Raw genomic sequence first — 17,825 nt, 5'->3', positions numbered from 1 at the left:
GGCATGGGGCCTGCTGGGTGGGCGGGGAGAAGGAGGACGAGGGCGATGGGCGAGGCCTCGGAGGGGACCCGGTGGGAGGGGGAAATGGAAGAACTAGGGGACATAGGGGTGGGAGAACTGGGGGCAGAATGGGGGAAGGGAAGATGGAAGGACAGGAGTGCAGGAACAGAGCGGCAGCAGCCCTGCAGGACAGAGAGAGGGGGCAGGAGTGTGTGCGCTTGTGTGTGCGTGTAAAAGCCACGTGGAGGGATAGCCTCTAGAGAGCCGAGACTTCGGCTTTGGCGCTGAGGCTGTGCCCGCTGGAAGGGGAGCTGGAGTCAGGCGATGAGTGGTTGGTTAGGGGGTGCTGCCAGGCAGAGGGTCTTGGAAAGGCAGGGACCAAGAGGTCTCCCCAGATACCCCCGAGGTACGGAGGCTGGATGAGTCTGGGCCTGTGGGATCTGGCCCCGCAGAGGCTGCTGTCCGCACCTCCATCCACCCTCATCTACCCGGCAGGTCCTGGCTTAGCCTCGCAGGCGTGGCGGGCTGGCCTGCACGTGGGGTGGGTGCCGCAGCTCTGCTCGGGCACTTCTGGGCCCGTGACATCCGTGTCTGTTGCCCTGTGTCTGTGTGTTTGTGACTTTGAGCCTGTAGGGACATCAGTGTGTGACCTGCGTTTGTGTCCTCTACTGACTGTCTGTGTTAGGAGGTGGGATGGTGTGTGAGGTTGGGGTTTTTAGTCCAAATGTGTGTGTCTGACTGGGTGTGTGTGAGTGTAGGGGCGTTCCTTCCCAATGCGGAGGCTGGGGTCCTGGTGGCAGGGGAGGGGGAGGGGGGGAGCCGGGAGTCCTGGGAAGCTGACCCTTGGGCAGACAGGCAGATGGGCTGATGGGGGAAGGAGGGGGCGACCCCACTGTCCTCTGAGGAGTGCAATGCCCTTGCCTGGGCCCCTGACCTTGCCATTGTGCTGCCCCACCCGCTCCCCGTTGCCAGGGCCTGGCTGAAAGAGACCATCCATCATGATGGCCCGCCGGGCCTGGTCTTTGCTGCCAGCCCAGCCGGACAGTGGCCACCTGGGCCTGCTCCTGAGACTGCCAGCCCTGCTCCTCCCTCGCTGCCCCAAGGTCTCCCCAGAGAAAAGTCCTGCCTCTCACCCCTCGCCCAGGCTGGAAGGGGATCGAAGCTGAGGGGAGGCAGGGGGCCACAGGTGGCTGCCATGCCCAGGCCTCACTGGCTGTCCCCACAGGCCATGCTGCAGGCTTGGAGCTGGCTTTCGTGTGGGAGCTGGGAGACGTGGCGGCTGTGAGGGAGCACCCACTGGTGCTGCCCTGTCAGGTGGGCGGTGAGCCGCCTGTGTCCATTTCCTGGCAGTGGGATGGACCAACCCTGGCCAATGACAGCAGTGCCATCCTGATGCTGCATGGCTCCCTGCATCTGGCCACCCTGACCACCCGCTGGAGCCTCTCTTCCCATGCCCATGAGTACCACTGGGTGGCCCAGAACTGCTACGGGCGGCCGGTGAGCCGGAGGGCCCGGATACGGCTGGCAAGTAAATGACCAGGCTGTGTGTTGCGGTGGGGGGTCAGAGTGCACAGGGGCACCCGCAGAGGATGCCCGTGGGGCTCCAAGTTGCCCTGAGCAGCGCCAGCCTAGCTGGTAGACACAGCATGCATAGGGCCTAGGGCTCAGGGTGCGTTCAGGGACCCACGGAAATGGTTTAATTCTAATTTCTTTAAAACCAGAAAAAAAAAAGACCATAATAATGAATACATAATAGTGAGCCCAGCCTGGATTATATTCGTCTTTTACAATGCAAACATAAAATGTAATGTTTAATGTGTTTTTTTTTAATGGAGGAAGGCAAAGTGTTTACAGCCTACAAAAGTCACAGAAACCAGCCCTGGCTGCTGCAGTTCAGTGGACTCAGCGCAGGCTTGCTAATCAAAGGGCTGCTGGTTCGGTTCCCGGTCGGGGCACGTGCCTGGGTTACAGGCCAGGTCCCCAGTTGGGAACATGTGGGGAGCAACCACATTGCTGTTTCTCTCCCTCTTTCTCCTTCCCTTCCCCTCTCTCTAAATAAAATCTTAAAAAAAAAAGAAAAGTTCTGGTTCACAGAAACCAGACTGCAGGCTTGTATGGTGAAGCAGGTGAAGCAGCCGGGAGTGACAGACTTGGGCACAGAGGTGGGAGCCAGGGCTCTGGGACTTAGCTGCTGGGAGCAAAGCCCGGGGCCAGCTCTGGGCTGCTCAGGCAGTCCCCTGTGCCCTAGTCTGCCCCTCTTCCACCAACATCCACAGTCCACCGAGGTGGAGCGGGGTGGAGTTGCCCATTTCCACGCCTGACCCAGATGGTGCCTGAGCCTTCCATTTCCTAGGAGCACAATGGCACGGCCCTGAGTACGGCCAGCCCCTGTGAGCTCCGGCCAGGTGTGTGGGGATGGCAGGCTGGGGGCCAAGGAACAGCCATGGACCCCTCACTTCTGCATCCTTAGGGTCACACTGATACCTGGTGACATCCTCTACATCACTAGCATAAGCCAGGCTGATGTGGGCACCTACCACTGCGTGGCACGCAATGTGGCCGATACTTGGCACAGACAGGATGCCCAGCTGACCCTGAGTGGTAAGCAGCAGCCAGGGGAATCAGAGTGGGCACCAGGCAGAGAGGAGGGCGTCGGAGTTGGTGCCGATGGGAGTAGGTGTGGCCACTGGTTGCAGGTGGCACAAATGCCCTGTGAAGACAGACACTCGGAGCCCCTGCTGTCTGTGAGGCACTCACTGCTGGGTGTGCGGTGCAGCAGCGTGTGGATGGGACATCCTGGGGAGGGGGGGGGGGGGGGGCCTGGGGACTGGGGCAGGGACCTCTAACCCAGCCTTGGGCTGTGGGCCAAGATGGCTGGGTGTCAAAGGGTGACAGGAGAGAGGCAGCCAAGGTCAGGAAGGTGGAGAGGGTGGTGTTCCTGATATTTCCTTGTGCTAAAAGCACAGGGTAAGAACAGAGTGGGCCGAACCCAGGGCCAACAGAGTCGAGGTAGGCTGGGCCCACCGTGGAAGGCAGTTGGGACTCAATCTGGAGGGCACTGGGAACTCTCGATGGCTTCAGATGGGGGCTCAGAGCCAGCCTGTGTCTTGGCTGGGAGCGGATGCCTGGGTGTAGTTCCGCGCGTGCGTGTACTTCGGGGTGTGCCTATGTTTGGATGTGCGTGCTTGCACGTCTCCTCCTTGGGGTGAGGATAAAAAGAGCTTTGTACCTGGGATGAAACGCCCAAGATGACTCCAAATGCAGGCCTAGTGGGGTGGGAGAGTTTTGTGCCCAAAGTGAGGGTCGCAACCGAGACTGTGAGGAGCTGGTGCCTCACAAGGCGATGGGAGTGAGACGGACCCCTCAGTCTGAAGCCGGGAAGCAGCGTGTGTCTGAGGGGCAGGCGCGCCCGAACCGTCCACTAGGGGGCTCCATAGTAGAAATAACAAGTGGACCCTGGGAAAGAGTCAGGGTGCCTTGCATAGACTTCCAAAACATTTGTGACGAAATTTCACCAAAGGATGTACAACTTTTACATTGATGACTGCAAAGGGAAGGGAGGGAGCTGAAGCATCTCTGATCTGGAACCAACTTAGAAACTGAAAGCAGAGAGGGGCTCACGGGGCTCCCCCGATCCCCAGAGCAGAGGGGAGCCCGCGCGGGGTTCCTGTGACCTCCCTTTTCCCGCTTCCCATCAACCACCTGGGGCAGGAGGGCAGGGCGGCTGCCGCGCTTCTGCGATTCTCCGCGCTCCTCATCAAACGCCGGGGTGTGGGGCAGGCATGGCCCTCCCTCCTGCTGCCCACGGAGGCAGGGGAATGAATGGCCAGAGTCTCAGGCAGGTCAGGAGGAGGAGCAGGCTCTGCTGAGGGCGGAGGGTCAACCAGTAACGGAGGGTGTGCAGGTTCCCTACATGTCGGGAAGGACTGGGGTCAGTGCAGACTCTTTCGCAGGGGCAGGAGCTGGGGACCGAGGCCCCGAGCTATTCACTCCTACAGCACTTCCCTGGGGTGGGAGACGGGATGTCCCAGACTCTCCAGGTGCTGAAAGAGGCAGGACAGGTATGCTGTCAGCCGGCTTCAAAGGCCCAGGTTTGAGTCCCATTTCTGCCAGTCCCACTGGCACTGGACAAGTTATTGAACTTCTCTGACGCATGGTTTTCTCATCTGTAGGCTGGAGAAATTAAGGCGCTCGCCTCTCAGGCTGCAGTGAGGATGAAGTGAGACAAGGTGTGTGGGTTCGCAGGGCAATGCGAGGAAGGAGGAGGGGTTTAGGGGGCTGGCGGGCAAAGTGTCGTATGGTCCAGGTTCTACCCTCTGAACGATCTGAGCAGGCAGCACACAGCCGCCTTGGTCAAGGCTGGGACATTCCAGGACAGTCCACGGCTGAACTAGAGCTTCAAAGAAGCAAACTGCGGAGGGCCTGGCCCTAAGTAGGCCCTCAATATATATGGTCAGGGAATAAATGGATGTATGAATGAATGAGTGAAATACTATTTTAGGCCTAGAGGAATATTTAAAGTTTTGTAAGACTCTACTGACTCCTTGAGCAACTTTCACTTCAGAGACACAAAATTTTGTATGAGTTCTTTTTTTTTTTAAGATTTTATTTATTTATTTTTAGGGCGGGAAGGGGGAGAGAGAGAGAGAGAGAGAGAAGACAGACATCAATGTGCGGTTGCTAGGGGCCATGGCCTGCAACCCAGGCATGTGCCCTGACTGGGAATCGAACCTGCGATGCCTGGTTCGCAGTCCGTGCTCAATCCACTGAGCTATGCCAGCCAGGGCATGAGTTCTTAATAAAGGACATATACGAAAGGGTTCAAGATATCTTACAAAATCTAGGAGAACTGGACAGCCACGTGCAAAAAAAATGAAACTTGAGCACCAACTTACACCATATACAAAAATAAATTCAAGGTGGATAAAAGACTTAAATATAAAACGTGACACCATTAAAGTCCTAGAGGAGAATGTAGGTAGGAAAATTTCAGATATTTCACGAAGAAACTTTTTTACTGACTTGTCCCCTAGAGCAAGAGACATAAAGGAAAGAATAAACAAATGGGACCTCATCAAAATTAAAAGCTTCTGCACAGCTAAAGAAAACAGTATCAAAATTAAAAGAGAACCAACTGTATGGGAAAACATATTTGCCAATGATACCTCGGACAAGGGTTTAATCTCCAAAATATATAAAGAACTTACAAGACTGCACTCTAAGAAGACAAGGAATCCAATTAAAAAGTGGGCAAAGGACTTGAACAGGCACTTCTCCAAGGAGGACATACAGAAAATCTAAAGACACATGAAACGATGTTCAATATCGCTAGCTATCAGAGAGATGCAAATTAAAACCACAATGAGATACCACTTCACACCAGACAGAATGGCCATCATAAACAAAGCAACAAACAACAAGTGTTGGAGAGGTTGTGGAGAAAAGTGGTCCCTAGTGCACTGTTGGTGGGACTGCAGACTGGTACAACCACTATGGAAAGCAATATGGAACTTCCTCAGAAAACTAAAAATGGATTTGCCTTTTGACCCTGCGATTCCACTGCTGGGACTATATCCTAAGAATACTAAAACACCAATTCAAAAGAACCTATGCATCCCAATGTTCATAGCAGCACAATGTACAATAGCTAGATGCTGGAAGCAACCAAGATGCCCATCAGTAAATGAATGGATCAAAAAACTATGGTACATTTACACAATGGAATTCTATGCAGCAGAAAGAAAGAAGGAGCTCCTACCCTTTGCAACAGCGTGGATGGAGCTGGAAAACATTATGCTAAGCGAAACAAGCCAAGCAGTGAAAGACAAATACCATATGATCTCACCTTTAACAGGAACCTAAATAACAAAACAAAGAAACAAGCAAAATATAACCAAAGACACTGAAATAGAGGTCAGGCTGACAGTGCCCACAGAAGAGAGTAGAGGGAATTTCAGGGGACAGTGGGAAGTGTTCACGGGAACAAACTTAAAGCACACATGGTCATAAACTAAGGAGAGGGTGGTAATGGGAAGGAAGTGGGGAGGGGTGGGAGGGGGGCTGGATTGGGAGTAAAAAGGAGAAAACTGTATTTGAACAATGATTAAAATAAAATAAAAAAAAATATTCCCTAAAAAAAAAGATACCTTACAAAATCTTGTAAGATACCAAGTGGAAAAACAAAAATGAAGGTGACAGGATGAAGGAAGACAAAGGCCTGTTTATCCCTCGCTGTCACAGCTACACTCCCAGTGCAAGAACAGCACCTGGCCACGGTCCCCCCGTGAAGGTTTGTTAAATAACCTCATGTGAGAGATGAGAGAGATGAGAGACGGCGGCTTAAAGCAGAGATGCGGTTTAGCCCCACACAGTGTATTTCAAAAACATCTCTTCTAAGCAGTTCTGACTCACTGAGTTCTTAAGAGGCCTGGCTTTCTTTCTGAGGGGTGGGCTTCCTGCCAGATTTGTGGGTGACTTAGGGAAGGGGACTAGGCCCCATCCGGAGCAACCCCCACCCCCGCCAGGTTCCTGGGGAGGGTGGGGCAGTTCATGTTCTGACACTAGTAGTGCAGGCCATCCCAGAGCACACAGGGGAGCAACTTACAGTCTTTCCTCTCCCTCCCCACTGGTTTAACTTGGAGCATGCTGCCCATGGGACCTTGGGCAAGTCATTGACTTTTTTGTAAACTGGGAATAAAATAGCCACTGCTCAGTGCCACTTGGAGGTCCGGTGACTTGAGGACTAGAAGGGGCTCTGGGAGCAGTATGGACTGCGTGTGAAAGGAGGTTCTGTTCCTCGATCTCTCAAGTTGCTGTTTCCACCTCACAGTGGGATCCTCACGGCTGCTCCAGGAGCCTGAGATCCTGTCGGGGCCTCAGAACCTCACACTCACAGTGCACCAAACGGCGGTGCTGGAGTGCATTGCCACTGGCCACCGAAGGCCACTTGTCTCCTGCATCCGCCTGGGTACACAGCTGCTCTGTCCTGCTCCCCAGAGCCCCCAGCCCCTCGCCCTTTGCCAGTCCTGGCCCCTCACCTCCCTGCAGATGTCCACTCTGCATCTAAGGTGTGGAGGGCATCCAAGTCCCGGGCACTGGAACCCATGATCTCCGACATGTCAGTCCAGCACTCAGGCATCTATGTCTGTGCTGCCAACCAGCCAGGCACCTGTGCTCGGCACACAGTGCAGGGAGTTCTGCTCGTGCAGGCTGAGCCCCGAGGGCCCAGTGTGAAGGTAGCGCTATCCCCCATGGGCAGCTGGATGGGGAGAGAGGTAGGGCAGGGGTGGGACAAGAGACCCGGCCTCATGGCACCTTCCCTCCTGCTGTTGCCTGCCCAGCTCCCCTCCAAGTCTGTCCAGTGGCCACAGTCCTTGTCCAAACCTCCAGGCAGCAGCAACATCTGCACCCACGTGGCCCAGGGTGTCCCTGAGCCCCATCTGGTCTGGTTAAAGAATGGGAAGGCGCTGAGTCCTGGGGACAACATTCGGCTGACCTACAACAGCAGGTACTGGTGTCCCACCTCCTCCACCTATCTGTCTGCCAAAGTAGATGCCCACACCTGCCCCTTTCCCACCTACACATGACCCTACCTAAATCTACTCTCTAGACTTCACACACACCCCCAGCAAGTGCCCCCACCACAGGAAACCCTGTCCCACCTGATTCACTGTAGGGAATGTCCACACATAGGTGGTGTCCTTCTGTCCCTGAGCAGCTGTGGGTCTCTGTGATGACAGCTACTCCACCAGGCAGGGGGCTTGGTGGGAAGGAGCCCCCAGCTCCTATACTGTACAGTGCAGCCCCCAGCAGCTGTACTGTCTCTCCCTAGCACATGGACACCGGCAGGGGTCTCAGTCAAGGACGAGGCCATCCACCCATGTGTGGCAGAGAACACTGCAGGCTCCAACCAGGCCGGTACTCACCTGCTGTGACAGGGGACCCAGGGCCACCCCCTGCCCCCAGGGGCCTGCAGGCAATGACTCTCTTCACCTCTGCCATTCGAGTGTCCTGGGAACTGCCCCCCTCCGACAGGGACATCACTGGCTACGTGCTGCACCTTCAGCTGGTGGGAGGTGGATATGGGTGGGTGAACAGGGGTCCCTGGTTCCAGCCCACCTATACCTGTGACTGGTGTGTCCCTCGGCAAATCCTCACTCCTCACAACCCCAGGCTTGCCTGACTCTTTCCAGGCTGCCGGGGCTGTGGTCCTCTGGTGCTTCTTCGTGCTCCTTGGCTCTTTCTCCCTCTCAGCCTTTCTCACCCTAACTCCAACTCCTGCAGCCACTTCCCTGCTCCCCAGCCAGGCACCAGGAGGGGCTCCATGCCCACTGCATGGGGGAGGGGATGTCTGTAGTGAGGAAGCAGGATGCTGAATTGCCAAGCTGCCCTGCTCCCAGAGGCAGCTGGCCCGGGGCTCCAAGGGGCTGCAGGCAAAGGCACCTTTGAGCATATCTTCTCCAACCTGGAGCCTGCCAGCCTACTCCATCCACTTGTGAGCCCACTCGGCAGAGGGCACCAGCCAGGACTCTGCCTCCGTCCACCAGGAGCAGCAGTGACTGACAGCCCCCCCCACCCGGAGCTCTGGAGAGGCCCTGGCCTCAGGCAGACGGGTTGCCAAGCAGCTCATCCCATTTCCTCTGCAGTCACTGCCGTTCTGGGCTTCTCCACCAGTGTTCAATGCCACCTCGGTGCAGGCCTCCTGGGAGCTGCCACCCCAGCTGGGGACCTGAGGCTTCAAATTCTTTCACCACAAGCTGCTGGCCCCCCATTTTGAGGGCCCCCTGCTCTTGGCCAGCAGTGTCAGCTCTTTCCTCTGCACAGATCTGGGTGAGGCCCTGAACCTTCTTGTGCCCCCAGCCCCCGGCCCCCTTCTCCGTACGGTCTTGCCCCAGGCACTGAGTTTCCGTGCCCAGAAAGGCCTGTGGGCCTCACAAGCTCCTGCTCCGGGCAGAGCCCAGAGCCCTCTATGAGATCAGCTTGTCTTTCAGCAGCAATGGAGATTGTGACCACAGTGCTCGCTGTGCCGCTTTGCATGACGTGCCCCTGGCCACTGCTGGAGAGTGGGGCCCAGTAGGAGGGCAGCAGGCCTGGGGCCAGAGAAGGCCCCTGGTGTAAGACCATGGCTGTCAGTCTTCAGGGAGGAGGAGGGGTGGGCTCTGCCTCCATCCAGGTCCTCTGACAGACGGCACTGTGTCCGCCCACAGCATCCAAAGCTGGGTGCCCGTGCAGTCAGGGCGAGAGCAGCTCACCGCCTGGGCTTGTGGTGGGCATCCACGTGGGCCTGGCTGCTCCCACTGACTCCTCCTGGACTGGAAACATAGGTAAGGGCCAAGATGGCTAATCCAGAAAACTGCTAGGAAGACAGCCTGCATAACTGTGGTTTAGGGCGGCGAGGCAGGAAAGAGCCCTTCTGCACTACTAGTCCACTCTGTGACTGAGGAGACTGAGGCTGAACGGGCGAACCAGTGCTCCTCAGAGCTGTGTGGTATCCGGAGTGAAAGGCCTGGTGGGCGGCAGGAAGCAGGGCAGACAGCACCGGGCTCCCAAGGCAGGGGACAGGTGGCAGAAGTGGGCCACAGCACTCCCCACGCAGGGGCCCTGCCTCTCCATCCTTGAACAGAATGAAGGGCAGGGGCTAAGCCAGAGGGAGGACTCAGACATGTTATGGTGCTGACCCTTCCTATCCGGACAGCCTCTTCTGCAGTCAGCAGTCCCGAGTGCGGGGAAGTGCTTCAGGCTGCCCCGAACAGAGCTGGGGGCCGCCGAGGCCAGACTCTGAGTGGAGAGAAGCCGGGGGAGAAGATCGAACTCATCCCGCAGGTGAGGGAGGGCATCCAAGTGAGGGGAGTGGGTAGGGGAAAGTGGTGTGCTTGAGGCCCTGGGACCAAGACCTGACCACCTCCTTCCTCTTCAAGTGACCGTGGAACAGCCACTCTTGGCCTGCGGCCTTCCAAGTTCACTTCCTCCTAGATGACACTAACTCCAGCCCCACCAAAGAATCTACCTCATCTGTCCGTGCCACCCAGAGTCAGGCAAGAACTGAAGGTCCTTCAGTCCTTCTCTGGGGAGGGGCGGGCCTGACCACAGGGAGAGAGATGAGAGTGTGGTTTCTCTTGTCCCTCCCTCCTCAAGGCATGGGAGAACCTTTGTCCTCCCCTGTACGTCAAATCACCTCAAACTAAACCAGCTGGGAGTCATCCCCAACCGCGTCACTCCTGCCGCATAACCCCATCCAGTATATCTTCTTGCTCCGAATGTACGAGCCTACCCAAAGACATATAGCTTTAAGGGCTCCCTGCAAAACAGGGAGGCAGGGCCAGGGGCTGACATTGCCTGCATTTCAGAACCAGAATCCTAGTTTGAGATCTGTCTACTTGTGCCCAGGCTGAAGTATGACCCGGGGACAGGAAACACACTTTCCTTGTGGCCTGAGTGGGCAGGCGGGCAATAGGAGTGCTGACTTCCTCATCCCCTTGTCCCAGCACCGTAAGAGCCCTGAACATCTGAGCTCACGTAAGCGGCTTCTCCGAGCAACCAAGTGTGCATCTCTCCCTTTCCAGGTCCAAAAGCACTGGTCCCTTTTCAGGGGGCATCCCTCTCTACTGGATTTCTATTTTTGAAAGGAGGTACTAATTTGAATTGGATTTTTGGTGGTCTTGAATCCCTTGTAGAGTGGACACGGAGGGCATGAAAGATCCCACCCATCGATTCCCCTCAATTCCAGGTGTCCTAAGAATGCCTCTTTGCCACTCCGCCTTCTGCGAGCTTACGGCACCCAGGGCCCCACTTTCCTTCCTCATCCCACTCTCCCTTCCCCTAAAGCCAAAGTCTCAGGCTCTCTCTCAAACAGCTTCTCCCTCCAGGGCTGTCCAGTATTGTGCCAAAAAGGTGAGGCGAGTCTTGGAGGAAGGAAAACCCAGGGTTTAGGGGACCCTAAACACCATCTCCCCTGTGCTCTTAGAAAATGATGCTAGTACCAATGGTGAGACTCCAGTAAGGCTGCCCCCCCATCCCCAACGGCTCCTCCCTGTGAGGGGAAGAAGTATGTGGCAAAGCACCAGAGGTTAAGAATACCCCAAACTTCAAGTCCTTGAGGGAAATGACGTCCTCTCCTCTGGGGGAGCCTGGTCTAAGTGCTTTGCTGGAAATAAAAAACCAAAATGGAAAACTAAATTGGGATCTGGTTAATGTTCTGGGTTGAAAGGAAAACTTGAGGGAGTGGGTTGATGAGGTGGTAAGACGAGCATTCCAGGTCTTTCAGGGGATGGTACATGCATGGTAAGGAACTATTTTGCAGTTTGCTAAGAAAAGAGCAGTGCGAGCTATCGCTTTAAGGTTGCCACATGGAGAAACCAGCATGTTACAAAGGACTGTCACTACAGACGGGAGCAGTGGGACTGGAGCAGTGTGGCGGCAAGGGCTGAGGTGGCTAGGGAACACCTCTCCCTAGGACAGAATGGAGACCCAGACTCTGGATAAAATGCTCCTTCCTTCCAAATGCCTTTACACCTTAAGTCATCAGGGAACTAAAGTGGGGTCGGTGGCTTCTGGAATACTGGTTCCACATAAGGTGAAGAACATGAATACAAAAGCAGGTAAGGGCTTTAAATAATCACCACAATTGAAGGAGAAGGTACAAACCCAAGGTACCCCACAACTGCAGGGGGGTAAACTCAGAGCGCATCTCCCCATTGCCCCGACAATTCTCCCACCAAACCGCCACCGCCACCCCACCGTGACTAAAGCACGAGCCACAGGAAAGTTTAGAAACCATTCCTTTCTTTATTAAACATAGCTTGCAAGTGATAAATATTACAAAGTTTTTTTTTTCTTTTAATCCTTTCTCCAAAAATTAGCTTATTATTTGAATCTGTCACTGCTGAAATGCTCAGCAGCATCTGAAACAGATGGGAGTGTATTTGCCTTTTTGAAAACCAGTTTCTATTGGTCTTAGTTTTTTTCATTTTAATTCCCAAACACAATGCAGAAAATCAGAATGAGTTAAAAAAAAAAAAAAAAAGGAAACTTAAAAGAGAGTTGTGCAAAAGGGTCTTGTTCCCCTCCCACCCACCCCATTCAGAGAAGGCCATTCCCCATCCCACCTCCCTGCTCCCCACCCCCCACCCCAGTCTATCCTTCCACCTTCACCAGGGCCTCACCCGTCACCCTGTGTCCTCTCCAGGCTTTACCAGCCAAGAACCTAAAGCATTTGGGAGTACTCAACCCAGGCTGTGGGGAAACTGGGCCTCTGAAGGAGACAGACTGTGTGAGACAGCTGCCTTTAGGGGGTTCAGATGGGATATGAAGGAGACAAGATGAGAACTACATATCTGAGCTCTCCTACTGTGTCACCAAGATGACAGGGGAGCTCACAAAGGGTGTTAAGTCACCAGACCACTAACCTGGGGCATTCACTAGTCCACCACCCTTCAGGGCACTATGAGGTGTGCTTTGAGGCCTGGTCCCTGTCCTCCAATGACTAGAGGCATAAGGGCAAAGATGTCACAGGTCTACTGATGTCCTAGACATCACTGCTGCCTTTCCCAAACCAAAAGTAACAGCAGAGGCCTGGCAGCTCTCCAAGGGCATTGTCACACATGTAACCACTTCAGCACTAGTCAACTCTGGTTTCCTCTCTGGTTAATCAGCCCAATATTTTCCTCACCTCAAGCTGTTTTGCAGGTTGGGGAAGAAGCATGGAATTAACTTGGTGGCGAGATGATTTCCACTGTCATTTCACAAATAAGAAAACTGAGATCCAGAAAGTTAACTCTACCACACCAAGTAGGAAAGTTTGGGACGAGACCCCAGGCCTCCAGACTGCACCGCCACCCCACCCGCCTGTGTTGTGGGGTTCTTTCTACTCTCCAGTCTGGACGAGGAGCCTCAGCTTCCATACGGGCCCAGCCTCACCCCAACTTACGAAGCCTAAAATCCTGATGGGTGTGGCTCTCCCTAGGTGAGACTTTCTCAGGATGACTTGTTAAAATCCTTTCTATCATCCCCTGACAATCCCCCCTCAAAGGCCCATGAAACTAGGTTTGTTTTTTTTTTTTTTTGGGGGGGGGAAGGTGAGGTAGGGGAAATCCCTTGCATAAGAAAGCTTGACACTAAATTTTGTTATATAGGTATATTGTATATATGTTGATGCAATAAGAGGAAAAAAAACAGTGCAAATACAATTACAATTCATAATAATACTTGGTTTCAATGCCCCCGGGGAACGGCCCCATTCCTCGGCTTCCTCCCAACCCCCAGCACTTCCCCACAGTATCAACCTAACGCTGGGGGCTAGGGAGGGTGGGCAGGTTAGAACAGGGAGTGGGCTCTGCCAAGGCAGTGCTGGTGACCCAGAGGGGATACTCCAGGGTGGGGAGGCAAGGCACAAATGAGGGGTGGGTGGTGGGGGAGGTGGCATCTCTAAGGAGGGATAGGGTTGGAGCAGCTGCCAGTCTCAGTGTGCTGGGCCCGGCCCACTCCCCTACCCACCCTCCACAGCCCTGCCTCCCAACCCCCACCCCTTCCCCAGAAACCCTTTTGCACGGATCATACACAAACGGGCACATTACAAAATGACATAACACGGTTTCACAATATCCATGGCTAGGGCTTTTTTTTTTTCTCTTTTTCAGTTTTTTTTTCTACACAATGTACAATTCCTTTTAAATGGATCAAGAAATAGCTTATATACACGAATGAGTCCTTGTTATAACATCTCCGCAGCAAATATCATAAGCTAATGAAGGTCTTGTTGGAGGGGAACGGACCTAGGACTGGGGTTGGGGTGGGTGTTGAGAAGGGTTATGCCTTCTGGAGGAGTGGAGAGAAAAGGGGATGGTTGGGGGAAAGGAACAAACGTAAAATATCAAGAAGCATCTTTACAAAGCAGTTCTATAGCTAATTCTTTTTAAAGGGGAAAGGAAAGGTAACCAAAGCAGGAACACATTTATCTCTGTCTTAAAAAAAAAGTCTACCATCCACACATCCAAACATGTGGAAAAAAATACTTATTCCAAGGATGGAGGAAAGGAAGTTCAGATGCTGTGGTCAAGTAATAAAAATAAAAAATAAAAATAAAAAAAAGAGAGACAAATAAGGACCTCTGTCCCTCAGCTTTACCCAAGCCTCATCACTCATCCACCCGTTTCAAGCTTCTAGGGAATAAGCCACTGTCCATAAACTACTTTGAGAGTCTCTGGAGATGGAGAAAGCCAGGCAGAACTAGTGGGATCCTCACTATATGACCCTGAGCTTCAGAGCTCTAGAGGGTAAAGGATAACTCTGAACAGAGAATCTGTCCTATCTTTAAAGCATGAGGTTTAGTGTCTATGGGGTCCAAGGCCTGGGGATGGACAGCAACAACAGGCTTGGAGGGATACAAAGCAATCAGTGATGAAATAGTAAAGAAATGAGGAAGACAGGAGGACAGGGGAGAGGGAGGGAAGGAAGGAGGTGGAAGGCTAATACTTTACCATGATTAGGGAAACCTCACCCCCATCACTAATCCCTGGGAAGGGTATGTAAATGGGGAGAGTAAGAAATTAAACCTCAGTGATTGAGCCAAGGGTCACGGAGCTATACTAGTTAATAAGCAGCCTCTATGTAATTGACCCTGAGGGGATAAAAACAGGGAAGACTCCACCCCCCCCACCGCCTCAGCACCTTGGCAGGCACCCAACTACAGGCTTTTCTTCCCCATCATTCCCCCTTCTCTACACATCTTACTCCCAAACCCCATTCAAAGGTGGCCTGGCTCCCAGGGAAGGGGCTCAGCTCAGGGCAGGGACAGCCCCCAGCCAAACGATATTGCACATTCTCTGTTCCTTACTTTTAATCTCAACTGACAAACTTGGGCACATCATACCTCTTGAGTGCCTCTGAGCTGGGGGAGGGGAGACAACAGACATGGCACTTCATCATGGGTCAGGGGAGAGGAAGAGGCTAAACAGACATGCCACAAGGCAAGATGACTTGTAGGGAAATATATTTTTAAAAAAAGCTTCCAATTTCATGGAAGAGAGAAAAGCAAAACCAAACGATTTATCCAGTGCTTTCAAAGCACAGAGGGCAAAGAAAAGATGTAAGAATATATCTTTTTATATATATATATATATAATTTTAAAATAATCCCACACCCAGTTCCATTACTCCCCCCCACCACCACTTACAGTCAGGGGTACCACATTCCCCAGAAAAATACTCGAAATGACCCCGTCACTACCTGTTACTAGTGTCTAGCTTCCAGATCATTTCACCATTGGGGGAGCCCAGACACAGGCTGTATCTCTGCTCCTTTATTAAGTGCTCAATGAATTGTGGGAAGGGAGGAAAGACAAAAGCCCAGAAGGCCTATAGGGCCAGTATAATCACCCACAGTGGCTCTGGGGTATGGGGAATAGAGGCCAGAGTGGGGAGAACTGAGCCTGATTCTAGCTCCTTCTCCCATCCTGTCCCCAAACTTCGGGGAAGATGTGCGGTTTGTGTGTGTATTAATTTTAAAAGTGCCTTCTTACTCTTAAAAAATAAATTTTAAGAAATAAAAGTGGGGGAACTTCCCCAGGTGGCTTTCAAGGGCAAAATGTTAAAGTCCTCTTCACATCTCTGTGCTGAGTATATCCCTTCCTCGCACTGTGGTAGCATCCAGAGCTGGAGAGGCAGATGGGTGTACACCATAAGAGCAGAAACCCCACCTTTACAGGACTTCCCTTACCTCAAAAACAGCCTGGTCCCCTCCCCCTCCCCCATGGTATGGGCAAATGGGATGCTAATCTCCCCAATTCCCAGAACAGCAACATTGCACGATTCAATTCATTCTCTACATTAGTAGCGCTTAAGAGAGAAAAGGGGGAAAAAAAGCAAAATTAATCGAACTTGGGAATGGGGGAGGAGGAGTGGCAACAAATACTTTTCTAGTAGAGGCGCAAAACTGGTCTGGACACCAGGGGTCTGGTTCTGAGCAGCTGGCTCTGCAGTTAGTGCAGCAGGGTCGCAGCAGGGCTCCGATCTGAGCAGGCGCCCTCGCCCTGGCCTCCTGGCACTCAGGGTGGAGAGAGAGAGACAAACGTGAGCCCCCGTTTTCAGGAGGGAAAGCCTTTCTTCCTTCCTGTAAGTCTATTTCCTCCCTTTGTCATTTTACTCATTCATGCCCATTCCAGCTCTAGGGTTCCCAGCCAACTCAGGCAGGGAACAGCCATCCCTCTATAGTACAAATGAGGCTGTGGTTACCAGGGGCAGATCAGGATTTTTTAAAAAAAGTAGGGGTGGGGAAAATGTTTTATGAAGAAAGTAAGATGAAATAATTATTTTGGGCTAGTTGGCCTGGAATACACTTTCATGTTTCCACTGGGGTCAGGAGACCAATCTTGTTCCCCCCGCATCCAGACGGCCAGGAACTGGTCTCAGTCCCCCTTGGCTCAACATTATGCTCATCATCATGCCCCTTTCTCCTCCTCCTCTACGAGTCCATTCCAGGGTGGTTAAGTTTTAAAGCTTCTCCCTCTAGGCTCTTTCCCCTCATTCACAGGAGCCCAACTTCACTACCGAACACTGCCTCCCAAACTGCCCAGCGCAGAGACTCCACAGTGGGTGTGCTGTTTCTCCTCGTCTGATGCCACCGGTGCCCCTTTCCCCTCCCCTGGTTAAGTGCATAAAACTTCTGCTCTAACACTCCTAGTCATGTCCTACCTGGCAGCTGGGACCCTACTGCAATGCTCCTATCATTTAATTGAATGTCATTTGTGTTTATATATATATAAAAGAAAAAGAACAAAGAAAGAAAAAGAAAATATTGGGAGAAAATAAAAAGGTTTAACCGTCCACTGAACCAGGGAGGACACACAACATCATTAATAATAATAATTATAGCATAAAAACAAACTTTAGAAACACTTGTCAGAGGGCTTAGATTTCTCCCCAGGACCTCATTCTGACCTCTACCAGAGGCGAAGATCCACCTCACTGTTAAAACTGAAGAGAAGAGACAGAGCGTCAGAAGAACAGATTGCAGCAGTGTGAAACAAAGGGGAGGTAGTGGGGCAGGGCATACATTTTCTTGTTGATTTCTATTTTTTGTCTTCTGTTTTTCTGTTTTGTTTTCCGTGTATGGTAGGCACCAGTACAGGCACTGCATGCGACGGAAGTTGGGGCCAACGGGGAGGAGAGGGGTAAAGGATTCAAGGGTGGGGCAGTACAAGTGGAACAGGCGTTATTTCTGTCCACTGATGGACTGCGATATAGACCGGGGAGGGATCATATCTAAAAGGTATTCCCGCTGTCGGTCTGCCAAACTGGGGGCTTTGTGTCCTCCGATGCCAGTGTTCAAGTATGCAATGTTGACACCTAGACCCAAGAGACAAAATTGGAGAATAGGTATTATAAAAGGAAATGACGTCTTCTTCTGCTACACTTGGGGCTACAGAGTTAGAAATAGGGAGAAAGTGCCTACTTCTGTCTAGACTCAGTTAAGCTTTATTTCAGTACCAACTATTCCTCTGCTCTCAAGCTTTAGGGAAAGAGGTTTTCCTGCAACTTCAATTCTATCAGGAACAACAAACACGGTGTCTTGATGATGTAGAAGAGTCAAAAAAACAAACAAAAAACAGTTGTGAGAAGAAAAGAACCAAGATGAAAGGGATGAAATCATTGAATCTGCCTTGGTTTTGGGGCTGCTGACTATGGAGAGGCATCCCTGGATCATTCAACCAGGATCAGGACAGCTGATCCTGTTGTTGTAGCCCCAAAGGGGTCAATAACCATATGCCCACCAAGGGTGCATGAGACATGAAATTTCCAATGGCAGAGATTGTGCCATTTTTACCACCAAG

General features: G+C 52.5%; 2 protein-coding genes across 6 annotated transcripts in view; one reads left to right on the top strand and one right to left on the bottom strand.

Moving 5' to 3' along the window:
• The first annotated feature begins 998 nt into the window (after nt 1–998).
• Nucleotides 999–10,999, top strand: LOC123804585 (immunoglobulin superfamily DCC subclass member 3-like). Its single transcript, XM_045816947.1, is given in 14 exon segments — nt 999–1,119; nt 1,226–1,520; nt 2,249–2,312; nt 2,315–2,400; nt 2,471–2,602; nt 6,825–6,982; nt 7,068–7,101; nt 7,103–7,208; nt 7,341–7,507; nt 7,832–7,917; nt 8,007–8,126; nt 9,207–9,323; nt 9,695–9,822; nt 10,964–10,999. Coding segments are annotated over 14 exon segments (1,650 nt in total).
• Nucleotides 11,000–13,117: 2,118 nt separating this feature from the next.
• GATAD2B (GATA zinc finger domain containing 2B) overlaps nt 13,118–17,825 on the bottom strand; it is an 89,019-nt gene continuing 84,311 nt past the window's right edge. For all 5 annotated transcript variants that reach the window (XM_045816523.1, XM_045816522.1, XM_045816521.1 and 2 more), the window contains one exon: nt 13,118–17,340. In XM_045816523.1, the coding sequence (XP_045672479.1) occupies nt 17,207–17,340 (134 nt within the window). In that variant the 3' untranslated portion in view covers nt 13,118–17,206. The remainder of the gene's footprint in view (nt 17,341–17,825) is intronic.

This window comes from Phyllostomus hastatus, unplaced genomic scaffold (genome assembly GCF_019186645.2).
Source record: "Phyllostomus hastatus isolate PE091 unplaced genomic scaffold, TTU_PhHast_1.1 phas_scaffold_216, whole genome shotgun sequence".
NCBI lineage: Eukaryota > Metazoa > Chordata > Mammalia > Chiroptera > Phyllostomidae > Phyllostomus > Phyllostomus hastatus.
The sequence above is the reverse complement of the archived record's forward strand: the minus strand, read 5'-3'. Positions and strand labels throughout refer to the sequence as shown.